Source organism: Salmo salar, unplaced genomic scaffold, assembly GCF_905237065.1.
Source record: "Salmo salar unplaced genomic scaffold, Ssal_v3.1, whole genome shotgun sequence".
Lineage (NCBI taxonomy): Eukaryota > Metazoa > Chordata > Actinopteri > Salmoniformes > Salmonidae > Salmo > Salmo salar.
In genome coordinates, this window is record NW_025550918.1 from 317,501 (window position 1) to 339,556 (window position 22,056).

Consider the following 22,056-nt stretch of genomic DNA (forward strand, 5'->3'; position numbering starts at 1 on the left):
TGACAGGTAAAGTAGCCAGGTAAAGTAGCCAGGTCACCTCACTATGACAGGTAAAGTAGCCAGGTCACCACACTATGACAGGTAAAGTAGCCAGGTCACCTCACTATGACAGGTAAAGTAGCCAGGTAAAGTAGCCAGGTCACCTCACAACCACCCAGTGTGTGTAGTGATCTAGTATTTACGGCGCATTCGGAAAGTATTCAGACCCCTTGACTTTTTCCACATTCTGTTAACGTTACAGCCTTATTCTAAAATGGATTTAAAAAAAAATAAATATATTCCTCTTCAATATACACCCGATACTCCAGAATGACAAAGTGAAAACAGGTTTTTATAATTGTTTACAAATATATAATTAAAAACAGAAATACCTTATTTACATAAGTATTCAGGACCCCTTTTTTTGCTGTGAGACTTGAAATTGAGCTCCGACGCTTCCTGTTTCCATTGATCATCCTTGAGATGTTTGTGCACGTCAGAGCAAACACCAAGCCGTGAGGTCAAACTGTTTGTCCCGAGACGGGGATTGTGTTCGAGGCACAGATCTGGGATTTAGAAGGGTAGCAAACAACAACAAAAAAATTTCCGCAGCATTGAAGGTCCCCAAGGACACAGTGGCGCAGCGGTCTAAGGCACTGCATCTCAGTGCTAGAGGCGTCACTACAGACCCTGGTTTGATTCCAGGCTGTATCACAAACCAGCTGTGATTGGGAGTGTAAATAGGGCGACGCACAATTTGGACCAGCATCGTCCGGGTTTGGCCGTCATTGTAAATAAGAATTTGTTCTTAACCGACTTGCCTAGTTAAACAAAGGTTTAATTAAACCTAAATGGAAAAGGTTTGGAAGCGCCAAGATTCTTCCTAGAGCTGGCCGCCAAGGACAAACTGAGCAATCGGGGGGAGAAGGGCCTTGGTCAGGGAGGTGACCGATGAGCCGATGGTCACTCTGACAGAGCTCCGGAGTTTCTCTGTGGAGATGGGAGAACCTTCCAGAAGGACAACCATCTCTGCAGCACTCCACCAGTCAGGCCTTTATGGTAGAGTGTCCAGACGGAAGCCACTCCTCAGTAAAAGGTACATGACAGCTCGCTTGGAGTTTTCCAAAAGCCACTTAAAGACTCTCAGACAATGAGAAACAAGATTCTCTGGTCTGATGAAACCAAGATTGAACTCTTTGGCCTGAATGCCAAGCGTCACGTCTGGAGGAAACCTGGCACCATCCCTACGGTGAAGCATGGTGGTGGCAGCATCATGCTGTGGGGATGTTTTTCAGCGGCAGGGACTGGGAGACTAGTCAGGATAGAGGGAAAGATGAGCGGAGCAAAGTGCAGAGAGGTCCTTGATGAAAACCTGCTCCAGAGCGCTCAGGACCTCAGACTGGGGCGAAGGTTCACCTTCCAAGAGGACAACGACCCTAAGCACACAGCCAAGACAACGCAGGACAGGCTTCGGGACAAGTCTCAATGTCCTTGAGTGGCCCAGCCAGAGCCCGGACTTGAACCCGATCGAACATCTCTGGAGAGACCTGAAAATAGCTGTGCAGCGACGCTCCCCATCCAACCTGGCAGAGCTTGAGAGGATCTGCAGAGAAGAATGGGAGAAACTACCCAAATACAGGTGTGCCAAGCTTGTAGCGTCATACCCAAGAAGACTCAAGACTGTAATCGCTGCCAAAGATGCTTAAACAAAGTACTGAGTAAACGGTCTGAATATTTATGTAAATGTGATGTTTCTGTTTGCAAAATATTCCAAAAAAACAGTTTTTGCTTTGTCATTATGGGGTATTGTGATGTCATTATGGGGTATTGTGATGTCATTATGGGGTATTGTGATGTCATTATGGGGTATTGTGATGTCATTATGGGGTATTGTGATGTCATTATGGGGTATTGTGATGTCATTATGGGGTATTGTGTGTAAATTGATAAGGGGAAAAAAATATTGAATCCATTTTTAGAATGATGCTGTAACGTAACAAAATGTGGAAAAAGCCAAGTTGGTCTCAATACTTTCTGAATGCACTGTATGTGTTTCTCTAGGTGTTGTGATGTCACTGAAGCAGGCTCTAACCCCAGAGGTTAAGGGTTAATGTTTCTCCAGGTGTTGTGATGTCACTGAAGCAGGCTCTAACCCCAGAGGTTAAGGGTTAATGTGTGTTAATGTGTGTGAATGTTTCTCCAGGTGTGGCGGTGGCCCTGAAGCAGGCTCTAACCCCAGAGGTTAAGGGTTAATGTGTGTGAATGTTTCTCCAGGTGTGGCGGTAGCCCTGAAGCAGGCTCTAACCCCAGAGTTTAAGGCATATCAGTACCAGGTGCTCTCTAACTGCAGAGCTATGGCCAACGCCCTCATCGACCTCGGGTACAAGATCGTCACCGGTGAGACAATAACGTCATGGTTGTGGTTAACAGACTAACACCTGTGTTGGACAGGCTGTAAGCCAAGGTTTCCCGAACTGGGTCCTGGGGACCCCAAGGGGTGAATATTTGGGGGGGGTTTTGCCCTAGGACCTGTGTAGTGCTAGTTCTGGAAACGCTGCTGTTAGGAATGGCCTCGGTTATTCCTTATCCCAACAGATGTTACTATTACAATAGTTGAGGACCTCCCGAGTGGCGCAGTGGTCTAAGGCGCTGCATCGCAGTGCTAACTGTGCCACTAGAGATTCTGGGTTCGAGTCCAGGCTCTGTCGCAGCCGGCCGCGACCGGGAGACCCATGGGGCGGCGAACAATTTGGCCCAGCGTCGTCCGGGTTAGGAAGAGGGTTTGGCCGGCAGGGATGTCCTTGTCCCATCGCGCTCTAGCGACTCCTGTGGCGGGCCGGGCGCAGTGCACGCTGACCAGGTCGCAAGGTGTACGGTGTTTCCTCCGACACATTGGTGCGGCTGGCTTCCCGGGTTGGATGGGCATTGTGTCAAGAAGCAGTGCGGCTGGGTTGGGTTTCTGAGGACGCACCGCTCTCGGTCTTTCGCCTCTCCCGAGTCCATACGGGAGTTGCAGCGATGAGACAAGACTGTATCTACCAATTTGGATACCAACGAAATTGGGGAGAAAAAGGGGTAAAGAAAATACAGATAAAGTAAATATTACAATACTTGTTGTTAACCCTGTGTGTTAACTAGGAATGGGCACGGTTATTCAATATCACAATGGACGTTAATATTAAAATACTTGAGTATTCATTTTTGCACAAAAAAACAATTTATAGGCCTATTTTTAACATTGACATTTTATTTATTTTTATATAAAATTGATAAAACAAACTTTTTAAATGTAGTTTTTTTATGACGTGCGCCCCATTAAAAAATACCTGTAGCCTTCACGTGTGTAGCTTGTTGTTCAATCAAAGCTGCAAAAATATACCAAAATGAAGCATTATCTGATGAAATAACTTTAGAAAAGGGGGCACGAGACAGGGATGTCCCCTGTCGCCCTTCCTGTTTGCCAGTGGTAATTGAACTGCTAAGATATGGGACCCGAAACGTTAACGGGTATCAAAATTGGCAAACCATGAACAAAAAACTCAATTTATTTACCGACGATCTACTGATACACCTTTACTAATAATTAAAAACTCAATGCCCCTCACCCCCAACCCCCCTCTTTTTTTGTTAAAAATTATTTTCAGAATAATCCAACATTTTAGGATATCAAATTTACATGGAAATAGAAGAAGAATACCTCATGATATACAACTTTTAAAAACATATGAAATACTGAGGAGGCTTAATAAGTGACAACAAACATATATAATGATAACTTTATCCCATTACTCAACAACATGTAATCAGATCTAAATGAATTATATTAATTCACATGCATTACATAATACAGCCATGTACATACAGATACAATTAACCACTTCAGAATGGCTCCCAGTTTTTTTTTTTTTTATAAATACCAATTACCCCGCCAAAAGACATTTCTTTAAAAAGTATAGTCGTGCCATAATGACTTCATATGGGCAGATAAACTCATAGAATAAATGGGAACCGTTTAACTCTGAGGGGGGATGTTTTAAGCTTCCTAGATCTGAGGGGGATGTTTTAAGCTTCCTAAATCTGAGGGGGGGGGTTTAAGCTTCCTAAATCTGAGGGGGGGGTGTTTAAGCTTCCTAAATCTAAGGGGGGATTTAAGCTTCCTAAATCTAAGGGGGATTTAAGCTTCCTAAATCTGAGGGGGGGGGGTTTAAGCTTCCTAAATCTGAGGGGAGGGGTTTAAGCTTCCTAAATCTGAGGGGAGGGGGGTTTTAAGCTTCCTAAATCTGAGGGGGGGGTTTAAAGCTTCCTAAATCTGAGGGGGGGTTTAAGCTTCCTAAATCTGAGGGGGGGTTTAAGCTTCCTAAATCTGAGGGGGGGGGTTTAAGCTTCCTAAATCTGAGGGGAGGGGTTTAAGCTTCCTAAATCTGAGGGGAGGGGGGGTTTTAAGCTTCCTAAATCTGAGGGGGGGGGTTTAAAGCTTCCTAAATCTGAGGGGGGTTTAAGCTTCCTAAATCTGAGGGGGGTTTAAGCTTCCTAAATCTGAGGGGGGGTTTAAGCTTCCTAAATCTAAGGGGGATTTAAGCTTCCTAAATCTGAGGGGGGGTTTTAAGCTTCCTAAATCTGAGGGGGTGTTTTAACCTTCCTAAATCTGAGGGGGGTTTTTAAGCTTCCTAAATCTGAGGGGGGGATTTAAGCTTCCTAAATCTGAGGGGGGGTTTTAAGCTTCCTAAATCTGAGGGGGGGTTTTAACCTTCCTAAATCTGCGGGGGGTTTTAAGATACCCCTCTCTCCTCGCTATGAAAGATGTGAGTGTTTGTTCTCGGAAGTACGGTAACTAATCAGTCTCTCACCGTTCCAAAAAATACTGAATCTTAAGATGTCGATATCCCGGCGGGAAGTGAATCTTGACACTCAGAAATTGGAGTCGACGTGCAAGGAGCCGAGGAATCGATTGTTTTGGAGTAGACTCTTCACAACTACGTCATCGTTGTTAAACAGTTGGACAAATGGCGACAGCAGCAAAGTCCTGTATGGTAACACTTTGAGATGTTAAATGAGAAGGAGATGCCAACATTACGAGGTGGAATTTAGGTACAGTAACGGTAGTACAGGTGCCAATGCTTCACCGTCTGAAAAGGGGACGCACCGCGACGCCCAAACGCACCGCGACGCCCAAACGCACCGCGATACCCAAACGCACTGTGAGGCCCAAACCACTGCTGGCAGAATTTAGGTACAGTAACGGTAGTACAGGTGCCAATGCTGTTGTTTTTAAACATTAAGAAAAATGGTCAATTTGTCACATCCCTGGTTGCTATATGGTTGTGTTTATGTTGTGGTATGGTTGTGTTAATGTTGTGGTATGGTTGTGTTTATGTTGTGGTATGGTTGTGTTAATGTTGCGGTATGGTTGTGTTAATGTTGTGGTATGGTTGTGTTAATGTTGTGGTATGGTTGTGTTAATGTTGTGGTATGGTTGTGTTAATGTTGTGGTATGGTTGTGTTTATGTTGTCCAGGGGGTTCTGATAACCATCTGATCTTACTGGACCTGAGGCCTAGCGGGACGGACGGAGGACGAGCTGAGAAGGTTCTAGAAGCTGCTGCCATCGCCTGCAACAAGAACACCTGCCCAGGTAAGTAACAGACACTGTCCTCTGTAGGTGATGAGAGTGCTCTGTGTCCCAGTGGTCTATATGTGTGTGTGTGGGAACTGACCCTGTGTGTGTGTGTGTGTGTGTGTGTGTGTGTGTGTGTGTGTAGGTGATAAGAGTGCATTGCGTCCCAGCGGTCTGAGGTTCGGCTCTCCTGCTCTGACCTCCAGGGGAATGGTTGAGGAAGACTTCAGGAAGGTCGCAGAGTTCATCCACAGAGGTGACCTTTAACCCCTGACCTCTGTGTCTATAGTCATAGTACTGACCCTAGATGTCCAGCTAGCAGACCAAGGCCCCTCTAATCCCTGACCTTTAACCCCTGACCTTTAACCCCTGACCTCTGTGTCTATAGACATAGTACTGATCCTAGATGTCCAGCTAGCAGACCAAGGCCCCTCTAATCCCTGACCTTTAACCCCTGACCTTTAACCCCTGACCTCTGTGTCTATAGACATAGTACTGACCCTAGATGTCCAGCTAGCAGACCAAGGCCCCTTTAACCCCTGACCTCTGTGTCTATAGACATAGTACTGACCCTAGATGTCCAGCTAGCAGACCAAGGCCCCTTTAACCCCTGACCTCTAACCCCTGACCTCTGTGTCTATAGACATAGTACTGACCCTAGATGTCCAGCTAGCAGACCAAGGCCCCTTTAACCCCTGACCTTTAACCCCTGACCTCTGTGTCTATAGACATAGTGCTGACCCTAGATGTCCAGCTAGCAGACCAAGGCCCCTCTAACCCCTGACCTTTAACCCCTGACCTCTGTGTCTATAGACATAGTGCTGACCCTAGATGTCCAGCTAGCAGACCAAGGCCACCTCTAACCCCTGACCTCTCAACCCCTCGTTCTCCCTACAGGTATCCAGATTACCCTGGACGTCCAGGCCTCTCTGCAGCCCAAGGCCACCTCTAACCCCTGACCTCTCAACCCCTCGTTCTCCCTACAGGTATCCAGATTACCCTGGACGTCCAGGCCTCTCTGCAGCCCAAGGCCACCTCTAACCCCTGACCTCTCAACCCCTCGTTCTCCCTACAGGTATCCAGATTACCCTGGACGTCCAGGCCTCTCTGCAGACCAAGGCCACCTCTAACCCCTGACCTCTCAACCCCTCGTTCTCCCTACAGGTATCCAGATTACCCTGGACGTCCAGGCCTCTCTGCAGCCCAAGGCCACCTCTAACCCCTGACCTCTCAACCCCTCGTTCTCCCTACAGGTATCCAGATTACCCTGGACGTCCAGGCCTCTCTGCAGCCCAAGGCCACCTCTAACCCCTCGTGCACCCCCAAGGCCACCTCTAACCCCTCGTTCTCCCTACAGGTATCCAGATTACCCTGGACGTCCAGGCCTCTCTGCAGCCCAAGGCCACCTCTAACCCCTGACCTCTCAACCCCTCGTTCTCCCTACAGGTATCCAGATTACCCTGGACGTCCAGGCCTCTCTGCAGCCCAAGGCCACCTCTAACCCCTGACCTCTCAACCCCTCGTTCTCCCTACAGGTATCCAGATTACCCTGGACGTCCAGGCCTCTCTGCAGCCCAAGGCCACCTCTAACCCCTGACCTCTCAACCCCTCGTTCTCCCTACAGGTATCCAGATTACCCTGGACGTCCAGGCCTCTCTGCAGACCAAGGCCACCTCTAACCCCTGACCTCTCAACCCCTCGTTCTCCCTACAGGTATCCAGATTACCCTGGACGTCCAGGCCTCTCTGCAGCCCAAGGCCACCTCTAACCCCTGACCTCTCAACCCCTCGTTCTCCCTACAGGTATCCAGATTACCCTGGACGTCCAGGCCTCTCTGCAGCCCAAGGCCACCTCTAACCCCTCGTGCACCCCCAAGGCCACCTCTAACCCCTCGTTCTCCCTACAGGTATCCAGATTACCCTGGACGTCCAGGCCTCTCTGCAGCCCAAGGCCACCTCTAACCCCTGACCTCTCAACCCCTCGTTCTCCCTACAGGTATCCAGATTACCCTGGACGTCCAGGCCTCTCTGCAGCCCAAGGCCACCTCTAACCCCTGACCTCTCAACCCCTCGTTCTCCCTACAGGTATCCAGATTACCCTGGACGTCCAGGCCTCTCTGCAGCCCAAGGTCACCCTGAAGGAGTTTAAGGAGGCCCTTGCAGGGGAGGCCAAGCACCAGGAACGGGTAGCAGAGCTGAGGGGCGAGGTGGAAGCTTTCGCGGGGAGGTTCCCCATGCCTGGTCTGGAGGAACTTTAGAAGACCGGGGTCCGATGGTTCTCACTGCTGGATTGCCTTTTTCCCCCTCTGCTGTTGCACCCTGTTGAATAAACTTCCCATCTCCTTTTCTCAACGTTTTGTAGGGAAGAACAAAAAAAAAAACCCAACTCAAACTATTCTGATTTTTTTTTTCCCGTGAGTCCACTGTTGTTACAATCCCAGAATGTGTCGCAGGTCGGCTTGTCAAGATGAAGGAAATTCAAGAAGAGATGTCAATCTACCACATCATCATCCTTTATCTTGAAAACTTGACCGCTGACCTGCAAAACTGACTTCTCTGCCTTAACGGTTTGACTGACCGGTTTGTCCTCTGCCTTAACGGTTTGACTGACTGTTTCCCTTCTCTGTCTTAACGGTTTGACTGACCGGTTTGTCCTCTGCCTTAACGGTTTGACTGACTGTTTCCCTTCTCTGCCTTAACGGTTTGACTGACCGGTTTGTCCTCTGCCTTAACGGTTTGACTGACCGGTTTGTCCTCTGCCTTAACGGTTTGACTGACTGTTTCCCTTCTCTGCCTTAACGGTTTGACTGACCGGTTTGTCCTCTGCCTTAACGGTTTGACTGACCGGTTTGTCCTCTGCCTTAACGGTTTGACTGACCGGTTTGTCCTCTGCCTTAACGGTTTGACTGACTGTTTCCCTTCTCTGTCTTAACGGTTTGACTGACCGGTTTGTCCTCTGCCTTAACGGTTTGACTGACCGGGTTGTCCTCTGCCTTAACGGTTTGACTGACCGGTTTGTCCTCTGCCTTAACGGTTTGACTGACCGGTTTGTCCTCTGCCTTAACGGTTTGACTGACCGGTTTGTCCTCTGCCTTAACTGTTTGACTGACTGTTTCCCTTCTCTGTCTTAACGGTTTGACTGACCGGTTTGTCCTCTGTCTTAACGGTTTGACTGACCGGTTTGTCCTCTGCCTTAACGGTTTGATGTAACGAAACCCAAGACAAATAAAACTCTAATATGTGGAACACACCTCAGTCTCTACTGTCTCTCTTGTTTTTCAGAAGATGAACGACACTGTAGACGGCATGTGTGAATCAATGGGTGTGATTTAGAGGATGCATTGTGGGTAAATATAGAGCCCGTCGGCCATTAGGATTTGGTTCCAGATATACACATTTGAAAGAGAAAGATACCTAGTCAGTTACACGACCGTTTAGAGGAACCGGCTGTGTTTTATCCGACCGTTTAGAGGAACCGGCTGGGTTTTATCCGACCGTTTAGAGGAACCGGCTGCGTTTTATCCGACCGTTTAGAGGAACCGGCTGCGTTTGTTCCGACCGTTTAGAGGAACCCGGCTGCGTTTTATCCGACCGTTTAGAGGGACCGGCTGCGTTTTATCCGACCGTTTAGAGGAACCGGCTGCGTTTTATCCGACCGTTTAGAGGAACCGGCTGCGTTTTATCCGACCGTTTAGAGGAACCGGCTGCGTTTTATCCGACCGTGTTTTATCCAACCGTTTAGAGGAACCGGCTGTGTTTTATCCGACCGTTTAGAGGGACCGGCTGCGTTTTATCCGACCGGAGAGGGACCGGCTGCGTTTTATCCGACCGTTTAGAGGAACCAGCTGGGTTTTATCCGACCGGAGAGGAACCGGCTGCGTTTTATCCGACCGTTTAGAGGAACCGGCTGCGTTTTATCCGACCGTTTAGAGGAACCGGCTGCGTTTTATCCAACCGTTTAGAGGAACCGGCTGCGTTTTATCCGACCGTTTAGAGGAACCGGCTGCGTTTTATCCGACCGGAGAGGAACCGGCTGTGTTTTATCCGACCGTTTAGAGGGACCGGCTGCGTTTTATCCGACCGGAGAGGAACCGGCTGCGTTTTATCCGACCGGAGAGGAACCGGCTGCGTTTTTATCCGACCGGAGAGGAACCGGCTGTGTTTTATCCGACCGTTTAGAGGGACCGCTGCGTTTTATCCGACCGTTTAGAGGAACCGGCTGCGTTTTATCCGACCGGAGAGGAACCGGCTGCGTTTTATCCGACCGGAGAGGAACCGGCTGCGTTTTATCCGACCGGAGAGGAACCGGCTGTGTTTTATCCGACCGTTTAGAGGGACCGGCTGCGTTTTATCCGACCGTTTAGAGGAACCGGCTGTGTTTTATCCGACCGTTTAGAGGAACCGGCTGCGTTTTATCCGACCGTTTAGAGGAACCGGCTGCGTTTTATCCGACCGGAGAGGAACCGGCTGCGTTTTATCCGACCGTTTAGAGGAACCGGCTGCGTTTTATCCGACCGTTTAGAGGAACCGGCTGCGTTTTATCCGACCGTTTAGAGGAACCGGCTGCGTTTTATCCGACCGGAGAGGAACCGGCTGCGTTTTATCTTTAATACTGATCATCATCGTCCAGGTTGGAGCCATCTCAGTAACAACACCCAACCACTTTACAAATCGACAGAAACATTCAATAATTTAATGTCATTATAATAACAATACATCAGCATCATAAATGGTATGAACCAGACAGACATTCAGCTCTGTTTAACACTGGTCCTAGTTCAGTTATATATATATATATATATATATATATCACCTCTCTAATGGTGACCTGTTAGGACTGATCCTAGATCAGTTATATATATATATCACCTCTCTAATGGTGACCTGTTAGGACTGATCCTAGATCAGTTATATATATATATCACCTCTCTAATGGTGACCTGTTAGGACTGATCCTAGATCAGTTATATATATCACCTCTCTAATGGTGACCCGTTAGGACTGATCCTAGATCAGTTATATATATATATATATCACCTCTCTAATGGTGACCTGTTAGGACTGATCCTAGATCAGTATATATATATATATATATATCACCTCTCTAATGGTGACCTGTTAGGACTGGAGGGAGGAAACTGATCCTAGATCAGTTATTAACATTTACATTTTAGTTATTTTAGCAGACGCTCTTATCCAGAGCGACTTACAGTAGTGAATGCATACATTTCAGACATTTCCCCCCCCCCCCACGTATTGGTCCCCCGTGGGAATCGAACCCACAACCCTGGCGTTGCAAACACCCATGCTCTACCAACTGAGCCACACGGGACCCATATATATATATATCTCTCACCCCTCGTTAGGACTGGAGGGAGGGAGGAAGCTGTTCCTAGATTCAAATCCGATCTCCTCTTTTCGGCTGTGCACCTTATTAAAAGGTAAAGTTTCCACGTTAACAGTAGGCTCAATCGTAAATTACCTTTTTGGTTTTTTTTAAAGGTGAACTATAACCCGGATCTTCTGCGGATCAGATTGAATCTAGCCAAGGGCTATTTCTTTCTGGTCCTGGAGGGACGAAACACTACTGGTTCTCATCCTCTACCTGTAATCCGAGACTCGTTCAGACCCGAGACTCGTTCAGATCTGGGGACAACAGGTTGAGACTCATTCAGACCTGGGGACATCAGGTAGAGAGACTCATTCAGACCTGGGGACATCAGGTAGAGAGACTCATTCAGACCTGGGGACATCAGGTAGAGAGACTCATTCAGACCTGGGGACATCAGGTAGAGAGACTCATTCAGACCTGGGGACATCAGGTAGAGAGACTCATTCAGACCTGGGGACATCAGGTAGAGAGACTCATTCAGACCTGGGGACATCAGGTAGAGAGACTCATTCAGACCTGGGGACATCAGGTAGAGAGACTCGTTCAGACCTGGGGACATCAGGTAGAGAGACTCGTTCAGACCTGGGGACATCAGGTAGAGAGACTCGTTCAGACCTGGGGACATCAGGTAGAGAGACTCGTTCAGACCTGGGGACATCAGGTAGAGAGACTCATTCAGACCTGGGGACATCAGGTAGAGAGACTCATTCAGACCTGGGGACATCAGGTAGAGAGACTCATTCAGACCTGGGGACATCAGGTAGAGACTCATTCAGACCTGGGGACATCAGGTAGAGAGACTCATTCAGACCTGGGGACATCAGGTAGAGAGACTCATTCAGACCTGAGACTCATTCAGACCTGGGGACATCAGGTAGAGAGACTCATTCAGACCTGGGGACATCAGGTAGAGAGACTCATTCAGACCTGAGACTCATTCAGACCTGGGGACATCAGGTAGAGAGACTAATTCAGACCTGGGGACATCAGGTAGAGAGACTCATTCAGACCTGGGGACATCAGGTAGAGAGACTCATTCAGACCTGGGGACATCAGGTAGAGAGACTCATTCAGACCTGGGGACATCAGGTAGAGAGACTCATTCAGACCTGGGGACATCAGGTAGAGAGACTCATTCAGACCTGGGGACATCAGGTAGAGAGACTCATTCAGACCTGAGACTCATTCAGACCTGGGGACATCAGGTAGAGAGACTCATTCAGACCTGGGGACATCAGGTAGAGAGACTCATTCAGACCTGGGGACATCAGGTAGGAAGAGAAAGCAGAAATGTTTTGGCCCTCAGGACCTGAATAATACTTTGACATTGAAACACAACAGCTATACATAACTAGGTGAAAGCAGACCTGACGCAACACACACACACACACAATAAGCACACGCACACACACACACACACACACACACACACAATAAGCACACTGTGGTAAGACTGTTTTGGGTTGCATTTTGTCTGCATTTAGCCAATCTGTAACAATCAGAAGAATAAAATACACATCCAAACATCTTGACCTTTCAACAAACAGCAAGATGGAAATGAACCTTGTGAAGGAAACAGCAACATAAAGTGTTTTAATAGGAGGTCGGGTCCTCCACCAGGTAACTGGCAGAATAAAGGAAACTCCAGGTCCTCCACCAACCACCAGGTAACTGGCAGAATAAAGGAAACTCCAACAGTGTTTTAATAGGAGGTCGGGTCGTCCACCAGGTAACTGGCAGAATAAAGGAAACTCCAGGTCCTCCACCAACCACCAGGTAACTGGCAGAATAAAGGAAACACCAACAGTGTTTTAATAGGAGGTCGGGTCGTCCACCAGGTAACTGGCAGAATAAAGGAAACTCCAACAGTGTTTTAATAGGAGGTCGGGTCGTCCACCAGGTAACTGGCAGAATAAAGGAAACTCCAACAGTGTTTTAATAGGAGGTCGGGTCGTCCACCAGGTAACTGGCAGAATAAAGGAAACTCCAGGTCCACCAACCACCAGGTAACTGGCAGAATAAAGGAAACTCCAACAGTGTTTTAATAGGAGGTCGGGTCGTCCACCAGGTAACTGGCAGAATAAAGGAAACTCCAACAGTGTTTTAATAGGACGTCGGGTCGTCCACCAGGTAACTGGCAGAATAAAGGAAACTCCAGGTCCTCCACCAACCACCAGGTAACTGGCAGAATAAAGGAAACTCCAACAGTGTTTTAATAGGAGGTCGGGTCGTCCACCAGGTAACTGGCAGAATAAAGGAAACTCCAACAGTGTTTTAATAGGACGTCGGGTCGTCCACCAGGTAACTGGCAGAATAAAGGAAACTCCAGGTCCTCCACCAACCACCAGGTAACTGGCAGAATAAAGGAAACTCCAACAGTGTTTTAATAGGAGGTCGGGTCATCCACCAGGTAACTGGCAGAATAAAGGAAACACCAACAGTGTTTTAATAGGAGGTCGGGTCATCCACCAGGTAACTGGCAGAATAAAGGAAACTCCAACAGTGTTTTAATAGGAGGTCGGGTCGTCCACCAGGTAACTGGCAGAATAAAGGAAACTCCAACAGTGTTTTAATAGGAGGTCGGGTCGTCCACCAGGTAACTGGCAGAATAAAGGAAACTCCAGGTCCACCAACCACCAGGTAACTGGCAGAATAAAGGAAACTCCAACATAGTGTTTTAATAGGAGGTCGGGTCGTCCACCAGGTAACTGGCAGAATAAAGGAAACTCCAACATAGTGTTTTAATAGGAGGTCGGGTCGTCCACCAGGTAACTGGCAGAATAAAGGAAACTCCAACAGTGTTTTAATAAGAGGTCGGGTCGTCCACCAGGTAACTGGCAGAATAAAGGAAACTCCAACAGTGTTTTAATAAGAGGTCGGGTCGTCCACCAGGTAACTGGCAGAATAAAGGAAACTCCAGGTCCTCCACCAACCACCAGGTAACTGCCAGAATAAAGGAAACTCCAACATAGTGTTTTAATAGGACGTCGGGTCCTCCACCAACCACCAGGTAACTGCCAGAATAAAGGAAACTCCAACAGTGTTTTAATAGGACGTCGGGTCCTCCACCAACCAGAACAGCTTTAATACACCTTGACATCGATTCTACAAGTGTCTGGGAAGTCTATCGGAGGGATGAGACGCCATTCTTCCACGAGGAAATTCCATCATTTGGTGTTTTGTTGATGGTATTGAAGCCACCTTGCAGCCATTTTGGCTCTCCTTAATGATGTGTATAAACCCTGGATGGCTGACAGGGGGGGGGGCTGTATTGCAGCCATTTTGGCTCTCCTTAATGATGTTTATAAGCCCTGGATGGCTGACAGGGGGGTGCTGTATTGAAGCCACCGTGCAGCCATTTTGGCTCTCCTTAATGATGTGTATAAACCCTGGATGGCTGACAGGGGGGGGGGCTGTATTGCAGCCATTTTGGCTCTCCTTAATGATGTGTATAAACCCTGGATGGCTGACAGGGGGGTGCTGTATTGAAGCCACCGTGCAGCCATTTTGGCTCTCCTTAATGATGTGTATAAACCCTGGATGGCTGACAGGGGGGTGTTGTATTGCAGCCATTTTGGCTCTCCTTAATGATGTGTATAAACCCTGGATGGCTGACGGGGGGGGTGGGGGTGCTGTATTGAAGCCACCCTGCAGCCATTTTGGCTCTCCTTAATGATGTGTATAAACCCTGGATGGCTGACAGGGGGGGTGTTGTATTGAAGCCAACGTGCAGCCATTTTGGCTCTCCTCCATTGTAAATAATATGTTGGACGATATAGAAATCCATTTACTAAATGTCATTACATTAATTTCTGACATGTTTATTCCATTAAGACACCGTAATGTATAATTTTACATATGTGAGCTAAACTAAAATATTTTTTTCGCCCCCCCAACCCCTTTAAAAATACTAATGTTACTGTCCCCCACTACAAACAACAACAAATACTTAAATACATGTAATGTTGTCCTTGAAACCGTTAATTGTAATGCTGTAAACTTCCATTCAATCCTATGGAGGACTGTCAAAATGGCCGACCGGTGGCTTAAAGCCTATAAATGTCCAGTAAACAGCAGCAGCAGCAGCAGTCTAGGGTTTATATACACGTCGTTGGTATAGCGACGGTAAAGGAGCTAAATCGAACTCGACCAAAAAAAAAAAAACAATGGAACTCCCTTGCCATGGAAACGCGTCGGGGGGGGCGGGGGGGGGAATCCCCAAAGCTTCCTCGTTGTCCCTCAGCTAAATTAGTCTATTGTCTATTTCACACTATGTTGGAGGTAAAAAAAAAAAATCGGAGTATAATGATTGTATTGGATGTTATCAACTCATGTCATCGTCACCTAAATCAACGATTTCTGTACGCTAGCTAAGGCTAACCAGCTTATACGAAAACGGGAGTTAGCATTTAGCAGGGAGTTAGCATTTAGCAAGGAGTTAGCATTTAGCAGGGAGTTAGCATTTAGCAGGGAGTTAGCATCTAGCAGGGAGTTAGCATTTAGCAGGGAGTTAGCATTTAGCAGGGAGTTAGCATTTAGCAGGGAGTTAGCATCTAGCAGGGAGTTAGCATTTAGCAGGGAGTTAGCATTCAGCAGGGAGTTAGCATTCAGCAAGGAGTTAGCATTTAGCATTTAGCATTTAGCAGGGAGTTAGCATTTAGCAGGGAGTTAGCATTTAGCAGGGAGTTAGCATTTAGCAGGGCGTTAGCATTCAGCAGGGCGTTAGCATTCAGCAGGGAGTTAGCATTCAGCAGGGAGTTAGCATTTAGCAGGGAGTTAGCATTTAGCAGGGAGTTAGCATTTAGCAGCCACCCTCTTCAAGAAAAAAAAAAGAGACAACTTCTACATGTTATGCAGGGAAAAAAACAGTGAAATATAATCCAAAAATCGGACTTAAGTAAAACACATCGGTGGGTCCTGTTACGACACATAAAGCATGACTGATTTGACGAATGTCCCTCTTTTCATTAATAAATTAGATTCGTTGAACGGGCACCAATCTGGTCCTTTACAACGTTCCCAACAAACTATAGTAGTAATAGTAGTACTGTGGTTCTGTGGACAACATGCAACATCACGGGGACACGGACCGGCACGAACACACACGGAACATGCATCATATTAACGTTACACACACACACACACACTTCTCGCTCAGATCAGAAGGACGGTTCATAGTGGACTTGTCAATCAATCAATCAAAAATCAGTGTCCAGGTTCCCGTCCCCCCCTGGATTCGGACATTCATTAGAAGGAGGACGGACGGATGGACAGCATTACATTCACTAAAACCCCCTCGCTCCCTCCTCAGTCTCTCCCGATTACCTAGGAGACGGTCTCCAACCTAGAGCGAAATCTCCCATCTGTCTCCAGTGCTGTTTTGAGGAGGTGAGGAGAGAAGACTCGAGGGCTCTCAGAGATTCGATCCTCGGTCAGTGTTTCAGATCAGATCTTGTATAGGAGAAAGTGAAGCTGGGTGGAGCTCTCTTCCTGGCAGCACCCCCAGTGGTCGGGTCTAGGTTCTGCTCTGGGGTTATAGCGCCCCCAGTGGTCGGGTCTAGGCCCGTCTCTGGGGTTACAGCACCCCCAGTGGTGGGGTCGACGCCCGTCTCTGGGGTTACAGCGCCCCCAGTGGTCGGGTCTAGGCCCGTCTCTGGGGTTACAGCGCCCCCAGTGGTCGGGTCTAGGCCCGTCTCTGGGGTTACAGCGCCCCCAGTGGTCGGGTCTAGGCCCGTCTCTGGGGTTACAGCACCCCCAGTGGTCGGGTCTAGGCCAGTCTCTGGGGTTACAGCACCCCCAGTGGTCGGGTCTAGGCCCGTCTCTGGGGTTACAGCACCCCCAGTGGTCGGGTCTAGGCCCGTCTCTGGGGTTACAGCACCCCCAGTGGTCGGGTCTAGTATGTTGTCCGTCTCCAGGTAGTGCCGGGTGATCAGCTGACTCAGGTACATCAGGACGGAACAGTCGTCTTCGCCGAGCCCGAGCTGATCCCTCAGGAAGCCCCGCGTCCTCTCCTCTACTTCCTGTCTCTGCTCCCGGCGGTGGCTGATGGGAAGATGGAGGTGATGTGTAAAGCTAAGGTGGAAAGCCCGGGCGGCCAGTCTACTGAGCACGTTCTGGAGATGTAAGAAGTAGGTGGATCCTCGCCGGAGCCGGGTACGGCGGTCCGCCATGTTGGACAGGAGGGTTCCGCGGTAGCCGGGCAACGGAGGGTCTTCCGGTCGGGCGTCCAGGACGGAGATGTAACGGCTGTAGCGAGACAGAGAGCAGAGCATGCTGGTCCCCACGGGAGAAGCCACCCTGGAGGAAAAGAGAGAGGAGATATTCAGTCTGAATGAGATGTATGGCGCCCAGTGAAAATCTAGACATATTTTATACTGATCAATGTGGAAAAACTATCCCCAATTTATATTTTCATTTAAGGCCGCAAAATGAGACTTTCATTAGGTTGAGGAGCTAGGAGGAGGAGGCATGTCTACTGTCTATAGGGGAGGAGGAGGAGGAGGAGGAGGAGGCATGTCTACTGTCTATAGGGGAGGAGGAGGAGGAGGAGGAGGCATGTCTACTGTCTATAGGGGAGGAGGAGGAGGAGGAGGAGGCATGTCTACTGTCTATAGGGTAGGAGGAGGAGGAGGCGGAGGAGGCATGTCTACTGTCTATAGGGGAGGATGAGGCATGTCTACTGTCTATAGGGTAGGAGGAGGAGGAGGCATGTCTACTGTCTATAGGGTAGGAGGAGGATGAGGCATGTCTACTGTCTATAGGGTAGGAGGAGGAGGCGTGTCTACTGTCTATAGGGTAGGAGGAGGAGGAGGCGTGTCTACTGTCTATAGGGTAGGAGGAAGAGGAGGAGGAGGAGGCATGTCTACTGTCTATAGGGTAGGAGGAGGAGGAGGCGTGTCTACTGTCTATAGGGTAGGAGGAGGCATGTCTACTGTCTATAGGGTAGGAGGAGGAGGAGGCATGTCTACTGTCTATAGGGTAGGAGGAGGAGGAGGCATGTCTACCGTCTATAGGGTAGGAGGAGGAGGCGTGTCTACTGTCTATAGGGTAGGAGGAGGAGGAGGCATGTCTACTGTCTATAGGGGAGGAGAAGGAGGCGTGTCTACTGTCTATAGGGTAGGAGGAGGAGGAGACATGTCTACTGTCTATAGGGTAGGAGGAGGAGGAGGCGTGTCTACTGTCTATAGGGTAGGAGAGGGAGGAGGCGTGTCTACTGTCTATAGGGTAGAAGGAGGAGGAGGCGTGTCTACTGTCTATAGGGTAGGAGGAGGAGGAGGCATGTCTACTGTCTATAGGGTAGGAGGAGGAGGAGGCATGTCTACTGTCTATAGGGTAGGAGGAGGAGGAGGAGGCATGTCTACTGTCTATAGGGTAGGAGGAGGAGGAGGAGGCATGTCTACTGTCTATAGGGGAGGAGGAGGAGGAGGAGGCATGTCTACTGTCTATAGGGTAGGAGGAGGAGGAGGAGGAGGCATGTCTACTGTCTATAGGGCAGGAGGAGGAGGAGGAGGAGGCATGTCTACTGTCTATAGGGTAGGAGAGGAGGAGGCATGTCTACTGTCTATAGGGTAGGAGGAGGAGGAGGAGGCATGTCTACTGTCTATAGGGTAGGAGGAGGAGGAGGAGGCATGTCTACTGTCTATAGGGTAGGAGGAGGAGGAGGAGGCATGTCTACTGTCTATAGGGTAGGAGGAGGAGGAGGCATGTCTACTGTCTATAGGGGAGGAGTAGGAGGAGGCATGTCTACTGTCTATAGGGGAGGAGGAGGAGGAGGAGGCATGTCTACTGTCTATAGGGTAGGAGGAGGCATGTCTACTGTCTATAGGGTAGGAGGAGGCATGTCTACTGTCTATAGGGTAGGAGGAGGAGGAGGCATGTCTACTGTCTATAGGGGAGGAGTAGGAGGAGGCATGTCTACTGTCTATAGGGGAGGAGGAGGAGGCATGTCTACTGTCTATAGGGTAGGAGGAGGAGGCATGTCTACTGTCTATAGGGTAGGAGTAGGCATGTCTACTGTCTATAGGGTAGGAGGAGGAGGAGGCATGTCTACTGTCTATAGGGGAGGAGTAGGAGGAGGCATGTCTACTGTCTATAGGGGAGGAGGAGGAGGCATGTCTACTGTCTATAGGGTAGGAGGAGGAGGAGGAGGCATGTCTACTGTCTATAGGGTAGGAGGAGGAGGAGGCATGTCTACTGTCTATAGGGGAGGAGGAGGAGGAGGTATGTCTACTGTCTATAGGGTAGGAGGAGGAGGAGGCATGTCTACTGTCTATAGGGTAGGAGGAGGAGGAGGCATCTCTACTGTCTATAGGGTAGGAAAAGGAGGAGGCATGTCTACTGTCTATAGGGTAGGAGGAAAAGGAGGAGGCATGTCTACTGTCTATAGGGTAGGAGGAGGAGGAGGCATGTCTACTGTCTATAGGGTAGGAGGAGGAGGAGGCATGTCTACTGTCTATAGGGTAGGAGGAGGAGGAGGCATGTCTACTGTCTATAGGGTAGGAGGAGGAGGAGGCATGTCTACTGTCTATAGGGTAGGAGGAGGAGGGATGTCTACTGTCTATAGGGGAGGAGGAGGAGGAGGAGGCATGTCTACTGTCTATAGGGTAGGAGGAGGAGGAGGCATGTCTACTGTCTATAGGGTAGGAGGAGGAGGAGGAGGCATGTCTACTGTCTATAGGGGAGGAGGAGGAGGAGGTATGTCTACTGTCTATAGGGTAGGAGGAGGAGGAGGCATGTCTACTGTCTATAGGGTAGGAGGAGGAGGAGGAGGCATGTCTACTGTCTATAGGGGGAGGAGGAGGTATGTCTACTGTCTATAGGGTAGGAGGAGGAGGAGGCATGTCTACTGTCTATAGGGTAGGAGGAGGCATGTCTACTGTCTATAGGGTAGGAGGAGGAGGAGGCATGTCTACTGTCTATAGGGTAGGAGGAGGAGGAGGCATGTCTACTGTCTATAGGGTAGGAGGAGGAGGAGGCATGTCTACTGTCTATAGGGGAGGAGGAGGAGGAGGCATGTCTACTGTCTATAGGGTAGGAGGAGGAGGCATGTCTACTGTCTATAGGGGAGGAGGAGGAGGAGGCATGTCTACTGTCTATAGGGGAGGAGGAGGAGGAGGCATGTCTACTGTCTATAGGGTAGGAGGAGGAGGAGGCATGTCTACTGTCTATAGGGTAGGAGGAGGAGGAGGCATGTCTACTGTCTATAGGGTAGGAGGAGGAGGAGGCATGTCTACTGTCTATAGGGTAGGAGGAGGAGGAGGCATGTCTACTGTCTATAGGGTAGGAGGAGGAGGAGGCATGTCTACTGTCTATAGGGTAGGAGGAGGAGGAGGCATGTCTACTGTCTATAGGGTAGGAGGAGGAGGAGGCGTGTCTACTGTCTATAGGGGAGGAGGAGGAGGCATGTCTACTGTCTATAGGGTAGGAGGAGGAGGAGGCATGTCTACTGTCTATAGGGTAGGAGGAGGAGGAGGCGTGTCTACTGTCTATAGGGGGAGGAGGAGGAGGCATGTCTACTGTCTATAGGGGAGGAGGAGGAGGCATGTCTACTGTCTATAGGGTAGGAGGAGGAGGAGGCATGTCTACTGTCTATAGGGGAGGAGGAGGAGGAGGCATGTCTACTGTCTATAGGGGAGGAGGAGGAGGCATGTCTACTGTCTATAGGGGAGGAGGAGGAGGAGGCATGTCTACTGTCTATAGGGTAGGAGGAGGAGGAGGCATGTCTACTGTCTATAGGGTAGGAGGAGGAGGAGGCATGTCTACTGTCTATAGGGGAGGAGGAGGAGGCATGTCTACTGTCTATAGGGTAGGAGGAGGAGGAGGAGGAGGCATGTCTACTGTCTATAAGCTAGTTATAAACAGGAAGTAGACGTATACAGGCTAGTTATAACAGGAAGTAGACAGTATACAGGCTAGTTATAACAGGAAGTAGACAGTATACAGGCTAGTTATAACAGGAAGTAGACTTTATATAGGCTCGTTATAACAGGAAGTAGACTGTGTATAGGCTAGTTATAACAGGAAGTAGACTGTATATAGGCTAGTCATAACAGGAAGTAGACTGTACATAGGCTAGTTATAACAGGAAGTGTTTCGGTCATAGAAATGAAAGTATGGAAGTGATCCCCACTCACGCAGGCACCGCCCCTTCCTCCTCACCTCTGCAGTCCTATGAGTTTCCACCTCTGTAGGTCAGTGAGGCTGAAGGGGCAGGAGAGCCAAGGCTGGACCCTCTCCCCACAGCGCCCGGGTCCAGGCACGTAGAGGGCTAGAGCGGACACCAGCCTCCTGACCCTCCCCTCCTCGGATCCCAGGACCACCAGGGTCCGACCACTCAGTAGGGACCACAGGGCATGCAAGGCAAACGGATACTGACGCACAAACCTGGAGGTAGAGACAGAGAGCGAGAGATGGTCACATACACGTGTTTAACAGATGTTATTGTGGGTGTAGCGAAATGCTTGTGTTTCTAGCTCCAACAGTAATATCTAACTAAATACTTGTGTTCCCAGCTCCAACAGTAATATCTAACTAAATGCTTGTGTTTCTAGCTCCAACAGTAATATCTAACTAAATGCTTGTGGTCCCAGCTCCAACAGTGCAGTAATATCTAACTAAATGCTTGTGTTCCCAGCTCCAACAGTAATATCTAACTAAATGCTTGTGTTTCTAGCTCCAACAGTAATATCTAACTAAATGCTTGTGTTCCCAGCTCCAACAGTGCAGTAATATCTAACTAAATGCTTGTGTTCCCAGCTCCAACAGTAATATCTAACTAAATGCTTGTGTTTCTAGCTCCAACAGTAGTATCTAACTAAATGCTTGTGTTCCCAGCTCCAACAGTGCAGTAATATCTAACTAAATGCTTGTGTTCCCAGCTCCAACAGTAATATCTAACTAAATACTTGTGTTCCCAGCTCCAACAGTAATATCTAACTAAATGCTTGTGTTTCTAGCTCCAACAGTAATATCTAACTAAATGCTTGTGGTCCCAGCTCCAACAGTGCAGTAATATCTAACTAAATGCTTGTGTTCCCAGCTCCAACAGTAATATCTAACTAAATGCTTGTGTTT

General features: G+C 48.8%; 1 protein-coding gene, 3 long non-coding RNA genes and 1 pseudogene across 10 annotated transcripts in view; 2 read left to right on the forward strand and 3 right to left on the reverse strand.

Moving 5' to 3' along the window:
* The window catches only part of LOC123740232 (serine hydroxymethyltransferase, cytosolic), a 57,438-nt gene extending 48,597 nt beyond the window's left edge, over positions 1–8,841 (forward strand). For 3 of the 4 annotated variants that reach the window (XM_045714008.1, XM_045714006.1, XM_045714009.1), the window contains 4 exons: positions 2,254–2,376; positions 5,494–5,610; positions 5,738–5,848; positions 7,677–8,841. In XM_045714008.1, the coding sequence (XP_045569964.1) occupies positions 2,254–2,376; positions 5,494–5,610; positions 5,738–5,848; positions 7,677–7,849 (524 nt within the window). In that variant the 3' untranslated portion in view covers positions 7,850–8,841. Of the gene's footprint in view, positions 1–2,253; positions 2,377–5,493; positions 5,611–5,737; positions 5,849–6,489; positions 6,695–7,676 lie in introns of those variants that run through there. The other variant, XM_045714007.1, reaches the window with a different exon arrangement.
* On the reverse strand, positions 6,720–7,681 carry LOC123740233 (uncharacterized). The gene is made up of 3 exons (XR_006768226.1): positions 7,548–7,681; positions 7,266–7,443; positions 6,720–6,894 (listed from the first exon to the last, which is right to left on the reverse strand). It is a non-coding gene; the product is annotated as an uncharacterized lncRNA (long non-coding RNA).
* Positions 8,842–10,264: 1,423 nt separating the features above from the next.
* Positions 10,265–11,502, reverse strand: LOC106594269 (uncharacterized). Its single transcript, XR_006768224.1, has 2 exons — positions 10,692–11,502; positions 10,265–10,568 (listed from the first exon to the last, which is right to left on the reverse strand). It is a non-coding gene; the product is annotated as an uncharacterized lncRNA (long non-coding RNA).
* An 890-nt stretch (positions 11,503–12,392) lies between these two features.
* Positions 12,393–13,502, forward strand: LOC123740230 (uncharacterized). 4 transcript variants are annotated; one of them, XR_006768220.1, is made up of 5 exons: positions 12,393–12,586; positions 12,651–12,712; positions 12,760–12,945; positions 12,990–13,160; positions 13,223–13,502. It is a non-coding gene; the product is annotated as an uncharacterized lncRNA (long non-coding RNA). The 4 variants fall into 4 exon arrangements; XR_006768221.1 differs by lacking the exons at positions 12,393–12,586; positions 12,651–12,712 and adding an exon at positions 12,587–12,650 and having other exon boundaries at positions 12,822–12,945; positions 13,223–13,492; XR_006768223.1 differs by lacking the exons at positions 12,393–12,586; positions 12,651–12,712 and adding an exon at positions 12,604–12,650 and having other exon boundaries at positions 12,822–12,883; positions 13,223–13,492.
* Positions 13,503–14,026: 524 nt separating this feature from the next.
* The window catches only part of LOC106602080 (guanine nucleotide exchange protein smcr8a-like), a 30,895-nt pseudogene continuing 22,865 nt past the window's right edge, over positions 14,027–22,056 (reverse strand).